The sequence below is a fragment of the Taudactylus pleione genome, unplaced genomic scaffold, assembly GCF_031769625.1.
Source record: "Taudactylus pleione unplaced genomic scaffold, aTauple2 ptg000122l, whole genome shotgun sequence".
In the NCBI taxonomy this organism is placed as follows: Eukaryota; Metazoa; Chordata; class Amphibia; order Anura; family Myobatrachidae; genus Taudactylus; species Taudactylus pleione.
In genome coordinates this window covers 10739189-10752626 of record NW_028284524.1, presented here as the reverse complement: position 1 = coordinate 10752626, position 13438 = coordinate 10739189, and the positions used below count along the sequence as shown (strand labels likewise).

Sequence of the window (13438 nt, the reverse complement as noted above, 5' to 3'; positions counted from 1 at the left end):
TGTGTGTATGTATATGTATATATGTGACCCTGCCTGTAAATGTGTGTGTATGTATGTATGTGACCCTGCCAGTATGTGTGTATGTATGAATGTGTGACCCTGCCTGCATATGTATGTATGTACGTATGTATGTGACCCTGCCTGTATGTGTGTGGCTATGTATGTATGAATGTGTGACCCAGCCTGCATGTGTATGTATGTATGAATTGACCCTGTCTGCACACTTTTTTTATTTTATTTTGGGGGGGGAGGGGTGCTCGTACTCCAGGCACCCTGACCACATGCTCACCTCTGGTAGCAGTACATTAACCTGATTGTATGTGGAGAAGCTTTAAGAACCCATGAACTAGCTTATATAAAACAACTTATATGAACAATAACAAATGTATATATAAATTAAATGTTTCAGGAACTTAGGAGAAATGAGTATACTTGAGACAAAGGGGCATATTCAATTAGCAGCGATAAGCCGTTTTAGGTGAAAAAGTTTTGCCGATGATGTCATTTCGCCAGGTGAAAACTTATCCCCATATTCAATTCCAAAGACTTTTTGCCTACGCGGAAAGTCAATGCATTGGTGTAGCTGAAAAAGATTCCCCAATGAAACCAGGCGAAAAAAAGTGCACAATTGCGGTTTTGGGGTGCAAAGGTAGGGAAACTACCCTGCACCCTTGGGACAGGTCCCCAGAGGTTACCTGCTACAAAAAATCCTTAAATTTGAAGAACACCCTAAAAAATTACATTGAAAAAGGGGGCGAAAAAAAACAAAGTTGGGGTACAAACTTAAAAACTACCAAAATTAGTTTTTGGGGGGTGTACAAGTATGGGGAGGTGTTTTTTTGATTACAGGTGCTTGCTGAAGGTGCATCTTTAAGATTTCTTAAAACTTCACTCTTGTGATTGTTAACCTTGCTTGCACCCATTTGCATGTACCCCAAATTTGCTGGGACTAGTTATTTTCACTATAAAAAACTGCTAAATGCTATTCTTCACCACTTGTGCAAAGACGCTAGTTAGCAGCTATTGAGAGCATTTAAGTACCCCAAATAGCTTCAATTGGGCTATTCGTGGGCATCTACATTGATTCCCAATCTTAGTGTATCTTTTGGGGGGTGTCAGGCTGTTTTCCCCAAATCTGACAGCACTTTTCACCTGTTTGCGTTTCGAAAAAGTCCCATTCTCGCGTCCTTTGGAACTGAATAGGGCGAATAACAGGGCCGTACGAAAAGTTTTCGTCTCCAAAACACGCAAAGTCGGCAAAAAGTACGGCAGGCAAAACTTTTCCGACTTTTCGTGTCTAATTGAATATGCCCCAAAGTTGTATTTGTGTGAGAAGAGATATTCCTTCTGCACATCTGATTTTCTGTCTGTAACCCTATTGAAACCAGGGTCTTTTAAAAATGTGAGGATAGTGGAGAATAATAGCTTGCACTCAACTGAGTAATAAATGTAGAAACAGGGTCTATTCACAGCTGCACTCAATTCCATCTGAGGGGCTGATTCAGAGGTGGACGGAAAAGGCACAGGCGCTGCGTCTTTGTATGCAGCAGCTCTGCGAAATTATGCAAAAAGCCGTAGGAGGCGTCTTTAGTAAATAGATGGCCACTGCTAGCTTCTGTGATCCCCTGCTGCATCTGATGGCACAACATCGGATCAGCTGCATGAACATCGGACATCTGAGTAACACTCAGATTACTCAGGAAGTCCGGTGAAATCACTCTGCCGGGGCCAGTGAACCTTTGTCCAAGGACGCAGCCACTGGTTTCGGGAAACCCAGAAGATGGGGTGGAAACACCCTGTTTCTGGAACACTGGCCGTCGCCGCCCCCAAATGCCAGCAGCATATCAATCATGCTGTTGCTTTTGGGGCACTGCGAGCAAAATCACAGAAACAGATCTCCACATGCGCAATGCGGCTCCTGCACATACACAGATCTAAAACAAATTGGAGATTTATGTAAATATCAAATATATGTAAATCACTTAATCAGACCCTGATCTCAGTCATATGCCCACTTGTGACTGAGTCGGTGTAACTCGATGGCAACATAGGCTCAGTGTGTTCTAGGCGTGTAGTGGACATGTGAGTGGAATTGCAGACATGAGCATACACAGTGATCCTCTGATTTCTGACAGATGTCTTACACCAAGGATAGGGCTGATGATAATGTGTGCTATAGTGATGGCTACTTTCACCAATGGATGGATCGAGGCGATGTAGTCATATAGAAGTACCTATGAGTACAGGCAGAGATCCACATTTTTTCCCTAAATAAATGCAGAAAGTGGCCACGATTGTGGCTGGTTTACGTGTAACTCTGAATCAGACCCGCAAAGCTTTAATGATGTGAGTCATCACCGCAGTCAGTGTTCTGACCTCTGATAAAGGTTTTCCATTATCTTATCAGGTGCGTAAATTGTTACTGGATCTCATGTGGAAGATGTTACTGTTTTCTAATGTTACTCTTATCACAATTGAAAATGTTAGAAGATCTTGCCCCTAGATAACATAGTGTAGGGTTCATCAATACATGTTTTCTCAACTTTTCTTATGTTGTATTTCAAACAGAACACAACGCACAAAAACTGCCAGAGAAGTAAGGAAATGGATATCCATTAAACTTTATGCAGTGTCACCTTTTCTGTACACAATGGCACCAGCAGTATATGCAGCTCGGAGGCTATAACAAGAAAATGATGCTGACATGTATTATCTCTGTCTTCTTCTAAATGTGTATGGAAGCATAAGCGGTGTGACATTATGGCCAGTGAATTGCTATGCAGTGCTGATTCCATTGCTGTGACATTATGGACAATGTATTGCTATGCAGTGCTGATTCCATTGCTGTGACATTATGGCCAGTGTATTGCTATGCAGTGCCGTTTCCATTGCTGTGACATTATGGCCAATGTATTGCTATGCAGTGCCGTTTCCATTGCTGTGACATTATGGCCAATGTATTGCTATGCAGTGCCGTTTCCATTGCTGTGACATTATGGCCAATGTATTGCTATGCAGTGCCGTTTCCATTGCTGTGACATTATGGCCAATGTATTGCTATGCAGTGCTGTTTCCATTGCTGTGACATTATGGCCAATGTATTGCTATGCAGTGCCGTTTCCATTGCTGTGACATTATGGACAGTGTATTGCTATGCAGTGCTGTTTCCATTGCTGTGACATTATGGTCAGTGTATTACTATGCAGTGCCGTTTCCATTTCTGAGACATTTTGGCCAATGTATTGCTATGCAGTGCTGTTTCCATTGCTGTGACATTATTGCCAGTGTATTGCTATGCAGTGCTGTTTCCATTGCTGTGACATAATGGCCAATGTATTGCTATGCAGTGCCGTTTCCATTTATGTGACATTTTGGCCAATGTATTGCTATGCAGTGCTGTTTCCATTGCAGTGACATTATGGACAATGTATTGCTATGCAGTGCTTTTTCCATTGCTGTGACATTATGGTCAGTGTATTGCTATGCAGTGCTGTTTCCATTGCAGTGACATTATGGACAATGTATTGCTATGCAGTGCTGTTTCCATTCCTGTGACATTATGGTCAGTGTATTGCTATGCAGTGCTGTTTTCCATTGTTGTGACATTATGGACAGTGTATTGCTATGCAGTGCTGTTTTCCATTGTTGTGACATTATGGCCAGTGTATTGCTATGCAGTGCTGTGACATTATGGACAGTGTATTGCTATGCAGTGCTGTTTTCCATTGTTGTGACATTATGGACAGTGTATTGCTATGCAGTGCCGTTACCATTGCTGTGACATTATGGACAGTATATTGCTATGCAGTGCCGTTTCTATTTCTGTGACATTATCACGAGCAGGGCCCTCTTCCCTCACGTGCTTCTCCTCCCCCCTACGTATAGTATCATTTACTCCTAACTCCCCACAACAGCACCTAACACCTGGTTGCTCATGTCCTGCTGCTTGTGTTGTGCAGCTATGTTTATAACCATGTCCTTGTCCTGCATTGTTTTGTATTACTATTAAATGTTTTTCTTGTGTGCTCATTTATGTACTGTGTAAGGCACTGCGGAACCTTTGTGGCGCCATATAAATAAAGGATAATAATAATAATTATGGCCAATGTATTGCTATGCAGTGCTGTTTCCATTGCTGTGACATTATGGCCAGTGTATTGCTATGCAGTGCTGTGACATTATGGCCAGTGTATTGCTATGCAGTGCTGTGACATTATGGACAGTGTATTGCTATGCAGTGCTGTGACATTATGGCCAGTGTATTGCTATGCAGTGCTGTGACATTATGGCCAGTGTATTGCTATGCAGTGCTGTGACATTATGGATAGTGTATTGCTATGCGGTGCTGTTTCCATTGCTGTGACATTATGGACAGTGTATTGCTATGCAGTGCTGTGACATTATGGACAGTGTATTGCTATGCAGTGCTGTGACATTATGGCCAGTGTATTGCTATGCAGTGCTGTGACATTATGGCCAGTGTATTGCTATGCAGTGCTGTGACATTATGGACAGTGTATTGCTATGCAGTGCTGTTTCCATTGTTGTGACATTATGGACAGTGTATTGCTATGCAGTGCCGTTACCATTGCTGTGACATTATGGACAGTATATTGCTATGCAGTGCCGTTTCTATTTCTATGACATTATCACGAGCAGGGCCCTCTTCCCTCACGTGCTTCTCCTCCCCCCTACGTATAGTATAATTTACTCCTAACTCCCCACAACGGCACCTAACACCTGGTTGCTCATGTCCTGCTGCTTGTGTTGTGCAGCTATGTTTATAACCATGTCCTTGTCCTGCATTGTTTTGTATTACTATTAAATGTTTTTCTTGTGTGCTCATTTATGTACTGTGTAAGGCACTGCGGAACCTTTGTGGCGCCATATAAATAAAGGATAATAATAATAATTATGGCCAATGTATTGCTATGCAGTGCTGTTTCCATTGCTGTGACATTATGGCCAGTGTATTGCTATGCAGTGCTGTGACATTATGGCCAGTGTATTGCTATGCAGTGCTGTGACATTATGGACAGTGTATTGCTATGCAGTGCTGTGACATTATGGCCAGTGTATTGCTATGCAGTGCTGTGACATTATGGCCAGTGTATTGCTATGCAGTGCTGTGACATTATGGATAGTGTATTGCTATGCGGTGCTGTTTCCATTGCTGTGACATTATGGACAGTGTATTGCTATGCAGTGCTGTGACATTATGGACAGTGTATTGCTATGCAGTGCTGTGACATTATGGCCAGTGTATTGCTATGCAGTGCTGTGACATTATGGCCAGTGTATTGCTATGCAGTGCTGTGACATTATGGACAGTGTATTGCTATGCAGTGCTGTTTCCATTGTTGTGACATTATGGACAGTGTATTGCTATGCAGTGCCGTTACCATTGCTGTGACATTATGGACAGTATATTGCTATGCAGTGCCGTTTCTATTTCTATGACATTATCACGAGCAGGGCCCTCTTCCCTCACGTGCTTCTCCTCCCCCCTACGTATAGTATAATTTACTCCTAACTCCCCACAACGGCACCTAACACCTGGTTGCTCATGTCCTGCTGCTTGTGTTGTGCAGCTATGTTTATAACCATGTCCTTGTCCTGCATTGTTTTGTATTACTATTAAATGTTTTTCTTGTGTGCTCATTTATGTACTGTGTAAGGCACTGCGGATCCTTTGTGCCGCCATATAAATAAAGGATAATAATGATAATTATGGCCAATGTATTGCTATGCAGTGCTGATTCCATTGTTGTGACATTATGGCCAGTGTATTGCTATGCAGTGCTGTTTCCATTGTTGTGACATTATGGCCAGTGTATTGCTATGCAGTGCTGTTTCCATTGTTGTGACGATGGAACCTATTTATCAGTGTGCCTCGATAAGGCTGATTTTCTATCACCCCGAAAAGGCAAAACACCTATTGCTACAATCTACCAATAAAATATAGCTGGGACAGTTGTGCAATACTCAACTTCTTCTGCGATACCAGCCTGGAGCTGTAAGTGTTAACTTTATGATTCGCTAGTCTAGTCTAATATTTATATACAGTATTAACATTTGTAGAAAAGCTCACTCATATCCCCAGCTGTCTTCTGCTACTCTGTTTTGGATTTCCTAGCACTGTCTTAAACGTTACATAAATAAGTAAATGTTAATAAATAAATAAGACTGAGCAATGAACCCACACCCTCCCTATCAGACTCTCCACCTCTCTGCAAAACTTCATGTGGGTTAATTTCTTTATCATAGCCTACCAGCTCTGATCCTAACCCACCTCTGTTTGTCCTGGCACAGTGACTTGTCACTCTGTGCCACCTGTGTCTGACTGCCCCTATAGATTGTAAGCTCTCACAAGCAGGTCACTTTTACCTCATGTGCCCCTCCTTTCCTAACTTATGCTATTATCCCCTCCTCCTCATCCTAGCTTACAGCAGCTCTGGACCTGTGTGCTGAACAGATTTAACGAGCACTGATTTTGTGATTATGGTGACTGTATATGCATAAATGAATATTAATTGTCTAATGTTTATTTTGGTTTGTGTCCTGCTATATTTATAATGGATAATAATAATAATAATAATAATAATAATAATAATAATAATAATAATTATATTGCTTTATTTAGAATAAAACATGAAAATCCAAGTATTGTCACAGAATTTTTCTCATGACAATTTTTTTCCCTTAAATCACAGTTGAACTGTGTCAATAAATATCAGTCACTCTATGCTGTATGGGTATTCCTATATTTCTGCATAACTCTGGGCCTGATTGCAGATTCCCGATTATCGGTGATCTGTGCGTGCACAGGACCCATTCTACGAGCTTGCAGAATGGGCCCTGCGTAGTCGCACGCAGCCCCTTCAATGCCTCTGCCTAATTGACAGGCAGAGGCATTTAAAATGCGGTGAGGGGCGGGGTCGCCCGGCGTTCCTGGAAATAAGGCGTGTCCGACCCGTTTACCGGGAGTCGCCAGCCCAGGATCTGCGTTGATAAACGCAGTGTCCTGGGCTCGCAAGCCAGCCAGCCTGAGTAAGCTGACCCTTACTCAGCTGGCCGGAGGCCCGGCGCCATCCACCATCACGACCATCAACCAATGGGTCCTGCGTAGTCGCATGCAGCCCCTTCGATGCCTCTGCCTTCGATGCCTCACAACCAGCTTGCTGGCCGGCTTGCGAGGCCAGGATACTGCATTGATCAACGCAGATCCTGGACTGGTCACTCCTGGAAAATGGGGTGGACATGCCCCCATTTCCGGGAACGCCGGCCGCCCCCACACCGCCCCTTAAATGCCAATGCCTGTCAATCAGGTAGAGGCATCAATGGAGCTGTGTGCGACTACACAGGACCCATTCTGCACACTCGCAGAATGGATCCTGCGCACGTGCAGATTCCCGATTATTGGCAATCTGTTATCAGCAGTGCGCTGAAGCAGGCCCATTGTCTATTGATACAATCTTCAAAACTGAAAGCTGGGCTCCACATCTATATCCATCTTTGCCGTTTATCTTAAATTAGACCACAGAACCCAAATTTAAAGGGAATGCTATTCTAAATTTACTAATGTTCGATTTGGTATTTGATTTTATGAATCGATAAAATCGACTGAAATCGAATTTAAATCGAACTGCAAAATCACTTAACAAATCCCTCATTTACTAATATTCGATTTTGCATTCAATTTTCAAATCGAATTCGATTTTGGCCGATTTTAAGAAGGAATTTTGTGTTCAGTTTATGAAATCCCTTCCAAAATTGAGCCTCAAATCCCCTTTAAAATTGATGGCAAAATCGAATGCAAAATAGAACTCAACTTCCTCATTACTACCTATTGGACCAAATGTATCAAATGCACACTAAGTAAACACTTGTGCACACTCTAGGAAAGTGAAAGTGATTTATAATTTCTTCATAAATATAATATGCTCATCTTAAATATAAATATATATATATATATATATACACACACATATGTTTATATGTATATATACATTTATATGAATATATAATACTGTCTACATGTGCATATACATAAAACATTTAAAAAAACATTTTCTTTTTGTTCGCCTGGCTATGTCGGCTGAACCCCATCATGGCGGGTGGGGGGGAGGGTGGGCTATGTGCTCCTTTGCTATGGAGCCCCCAAAGAGCTGGTTATGCCCCTGATACTGCTGGTAGGTGCACAGCATAGAATAGCCTTGGTCAGCCATTATTCCTACAACTAGACTGCCCCACAATTTTTTGGGAACTTTAAAGTCATCAAAATCAAATTCCAGCTAACACAATGGTGTTTAGAAGCTCAAATCAACTTTCTCTCATTATTCTATTCATTTGGGGATTTGAAGTTCGAATTTGAGTTCGATTTGCAAATCAAATGTTAGTAAATGAAGGGATCCTATATTTGACTATAGGAAAACATCGATGTTTTGCCTATATTGGATTTTGAGTGAAATTCTGTTTTCTGGGCCAGATTTAGACCCGCTCGCGAGTGAAGGATGCTCGCAAGCGGGTCGATGTTGGCCGAATGCGCATGCGAACGACGGAGGGAGCTCCATCGTGCGCATGCGCGAGACCCGGCGAGCGACGAGGAATACGTCGCTCGGGGTCTCGCACCAAAGGGGGCGTGCTGTCGATGGCTGCCAGACTGAGGCATTCCCATGGGAACGCCTACCGTCTGAGTCTGGCCCCACTGACATCAGTAGTGATGTCAGTGGGAGTGATTTTGGCTCTGATAAAGCCAAAATCACTCCTGGGCTTGCGGCAGCGAGACCCTACCGCAGGGTCTCGTCGCAAGCCCGATGGTCTCGACCATCGCGACCATCATCATGGATGCTCGCATAAGCTGTGGGTGGTGACCCACAGCTATGCGAGCGTCCAAGAGGCCGCTCCATTTTTAGGGAGGAGGACCCTGATTCAGAGCGAGCGCTCTGGTCAGAGCGTTCAGCTCTGAATCAGGCCCACTGTTCGATTTGACATTCAATTTTGGCTTTAGTAAATCTCCAATATCGAAATTGAATGGAAATCGAGGCAAAATCGAATGTCAAATATAAAAGAATCCAAAATCGATCTTTAGTAAATACATCCCCTGATGTCTAATGATACTTAGTGCTCTGTTATTGCTAAGAAGTAAAGATTATGGTACTGTGGCAACCAATACTTATATTAATTCGTTAGTGTTATATTACTGTTTGTTTCTGTAAAGCTCAATGGATTATTATGATTATTATTACTAATAATATTAATAGATATTGCTGTATGCTTACCACAGTTAACGAGAAATCTGATTATTATCTATTTAACCTCCAGGGTGTACTGCAGAGACAGACTATGGACGTTTTTGCTCAAATGATAATACATTACACACAGTTTACATTGGTACATTGTCTGACCTTATTTCACTTTTCACATTGTTTTATGCTTATTTATTCTACTGAGTTTTGGTTTTATACATTGACAATAATGATTGGTGCTCCCATACATTGCGGTTTATCCAGTGCCCTTTTTATCCACCTAAACTCTCCCAATACTTACCAATTGAAATTCATGATTAACCCAAATTACTAGGATAAGAGAGACTGATTTACCGTATTGCGACGTAATGGAAGTATAGTACAGATTTTATGCCCTGAGCACATATCAGTTCTGTCCCAATTTTTTGTTTAAAAATTCAGTGAACTCTAATATTAATAATATAACTATTTACAAAAGGTGAATGCTCTGGCTGTGTATCAGGAACGGAGAAGTAACAAATTCTCTTTATATGTGTACATTGTAATGTAGATACATGGAAACTGTAGATCATTATGGTATTTACAGTGTTAATAATAAAACACCTTTTCTGTCTATTCACTTATTTTGATGTTTTGGAGAATTCCAAGCAAAATGCAGATGCCATCTGGATGCTAGACACTGGCTACGCTGGTCGTGTATTAGGCTATCCTGGAGCCAGGAATCTATATGTGAACTTCTTGGCACTGTGGTTGGGATGATGGTGTAGGTTGTACTGGTAAGGTTGCCTAGACTAGACAGTGATAAAGAGGAATGCTCAGCATGCTGTTTCTCTCTTCCGCAACCACCGGGCACTAGGACCTAGAGACTCCTGGAGGTGCGACCTCCGACCAGCGCTGCTGCGAATGCCAGCTCCCCGTCACGTCTTTCTCCTGCAGCGTGAAGCATATCGGATGTGACCACTGAGTGTCCCCTGCTGTGATTACTGTATGAAGCCACATACATACCCCAAAACACACTGTGGCACCACCGCTGTACATATTAACTATTACACTGCCACCACTGCAATGTATGAGAATGTGTACTACAGGCGCACCACAACGTCCTGCATACCATGAACGCGCTTGGCTACAACTGGAAATATCCATGCAACTTGTACCTGCTGCATATTACTGATAACCCTGTGTTCACTGGTATCTACTTCTACCGGTTAATAAACCATTTCCTGGTTACTGTGTGGACTAACCTACATCGCACACCACTGCCACCCACCATTGTAGTGTGACAATAGATAGAGGTTCCGCTTATAGATAATTGTGTAAGCGTCCCTGTCATATATTAGGGCCGAGTGCTGGGTGTGTTTACGGGCCCTCCATTAAAGTGTGAGGACTCCAGTTGTATAATAAGGATGGGTACGGGATGCCGGTGCTCGGGATCCCAGTGGTTAGAATCACGATGCCGGCATCCCAACAGGGTTAGGATACTGACCTACAGTCGGTAGGTATCCTAACCCTCCCCCTTCCCTAACCCTCCCTCCCCGCTGCCTGAACCTATCCTCCCCCCTAGTGCCTGAACCTAGCCTCCCCCTCCCCGCACCCTAAACCTAACCCTCTCGCCCTAGTGTCTAACCCTCCCCCTAGTGCCTAACCATAATCCTCTCCCCCAACTTATCTCAGGATTCCAGCGGTTGGGATTCTGGTGGTCAGGATTCCGGCTCCGTCATTCCGAGTGCCCTGTGGTCGGGATATTTACTGCATCCCGTATAATATTCGTGAGGTTACTGGTTGCTAGGCTGCCAACTACTTATCAGTAGGTTAGTGTGCATGGGCTGACTGATCTGGTACTATAGTTAGTATTGTAATGCTGTCAGTGTAGTTAGTAGATAGGATGTTACCCACCTAAAAGTTCACATGGAGCGACAGCCTTAAATGGCTTGGAAAAATGTCTGGGGCTCAAAGGTACAGTTATTTATAATGTAAATGTATTTTAAAATTAATTTGAAAACATATATACAGTATAAGGAGTGGGGATCAGTCGATTATGAAAAGGATATGTGCCTGACAAGTATTAGAAGGCGAGACAACAATGACCCTAGCGCTGTACCATTGACTGCCCTGGCTGACAGGCCTAGGACTATATAAACTGCCTTCTAACCAACTTTGCCCTCCATGACCTCATCAGGGACACTGAATTGAACTGCTGACATTTATTTAAAATGATTGTCACTGAGGAACAATGAATGCTCATTTTCTAATCCCTGAAGAGCTATTAACACTGTTTACTCACAGAGTGGAAGATAAATCATCAGGGCAAAATATCACGGTATCCTCATCAGACACCAGACCACCTACTTGTTACACAGTGCATATAGCCTACCTGTAACACAGTGATCAGGTGTACAGAGAGTGCTACCTGCTACACAGTGATCAGGTGTACAGTGCATGCTACCTGTTAAACAGTGACCAGGTAAAAAGAGACACCTACCAAGGGTATACAGACATCTACCTGTTACACGTTGTTCAGGTGCACAGAGATTTCTATGTTACACAGTGATCTGTTGCACTGAAACATGTATCTCCTACGCAGTGATTAAGTGGACAGAGACCTCTACCATTTACACCGGATTTAGTTATGTTATCGACAATCACAATGTCAAAAGGTCGACACCAAAATGTCGTAATTGTTAAACTGTCAACACCTGCAAAGTGTCAACACATGAAATATCGACACAGTTAAATTTTGTCGACAATAAAAATTCTATGGCTAGGGTTATTTGGGTGTCAACATGATGTACCAGTTGACATTTTGCCGTTGACACTTTGAACACGTCAACATTTTGTCATTGCCATCACTATTATGCTTGGCTAAATTTTACACATTGAACAGATGTGTGGAGAGTGCTAAATGCTACACAGTGATTAGGTGCACAAAGATACCTACCTGTCACACAGTGATCAGGTGTAGAGATTAGGGAAATATGTCGGGAACACTTGTTACATATTGATGAGAGGAACAGGGACACTGGCCTGATAAACCAGATTATACTTACTGGATGTACTGTAATTATGGAACACCTATATATTGCACAGTAGTGCACAAACTAAGGACTATTTGTAAAACAGACATCTGACTGACATCGTCACAGACTAGAATCACTGACCTGCTACATGAAGATAAAAGTACCAATGCCAGTAGCCAGCCACTAATATTTCTGTGCAAGGCAATATTTAGTCATATGGGAGGATTGAGGTAACATCAGAGCAACCCAACAATGTTCCTATTGTACCAATTGTGTTGCCAGTATAAGATAGCCCTGGGGACAATCTACAGACACTTGTTTAAACTAAGAGCACAGAGCTATGAAGATAAGGGGACACCTACCTGTAACATACATTAGTCACTAGAGCAGCAGAATGATATGAATTAACAATATCATTACATGCACAGCACAAATTCCCCTCCCATGCCCGGGTGCCACCCACATGTACTTACGGTGCATATCGGCTCCCCGGTGCAGGAGCATCCCAGCCCTCAACCAGTGTTCCAGGGGCAATGATGCTGCCTTAATGTGCTCTGGTCCTGGGAGAGCGATCCCCGAGAAGCCGCCATACGGGAAGTGATTGGGGTGTGCGGTGCCCAGGCTGGGCAGGTGGTAGAGGGGCGCCGGGTACAGGCCATGCAGGGGCAGGAAGCTCGCTTTGGGGTAGAGCTGTGAGACTGCAGCGGATTGAGGGGGCAGGTGAGGAAACAGTCGGGGGCGCTCTTCAGCCAGGAGGGCATCAATTCGGAACTTCTGGGAGTTCTCCATCGCTTTCTGCATAGCTGTGGAGCTCCAGCCGTCTGGCTGTCCCGGGAAGGAGGTGAGTAGACCTGGCCGTTAACGGGCACGTAGTTAAGGGTTATTATAGATGGTAAGCTACGGGGGTCCTTGTTAGAATGTAGTAATTAGCTGCCCGTGGGCTGGCACATAGTGTGGGTGAGGAGTGCCTGCTGTGTGCAATTCCTCCAAGTGCAGGGGACTCCAAGTTTGAGAGTGAGGAAAGTTTATCCTGCGCCTGTTCCCGGCACCTTCTGCCCTATCAGCCCTGCTCTGCTGCTCATTCCCAGCCTCCTCTGTCCCACAGTACTCCTGAGTCCTGACTCCTGGATATTAGTCCTAGCGCCTGATTGGTCCTCAAACAATTACCTCATC

At 43.4% G+C, this 13438-nt stretch overlaps 1 protein-coding gene across 1 annotated transcript in view; it reads right to left on the bottom strand.

The window, feature by feature from the left end:
• The window catches only part of LOC148524061 (motor neuron and pancreas homeobox protein 1-like), a 52763-nt gene extending 39697 nt beyond the window's left edge, over window positions 1-13066 (bottom strand). Inside the window, exon 1 of the mRNA XM_088472412.1 lies at window positions 12739-13066. Coding sequence (XP_088328538.1) covers window positions 12739-13066 — 328 coding nt within the window. The remainder of the gene's footprint in view (window positions 1-12738) is intronic.
• Window positions 13067-13438: the final 372 nt, after the last annotated feature.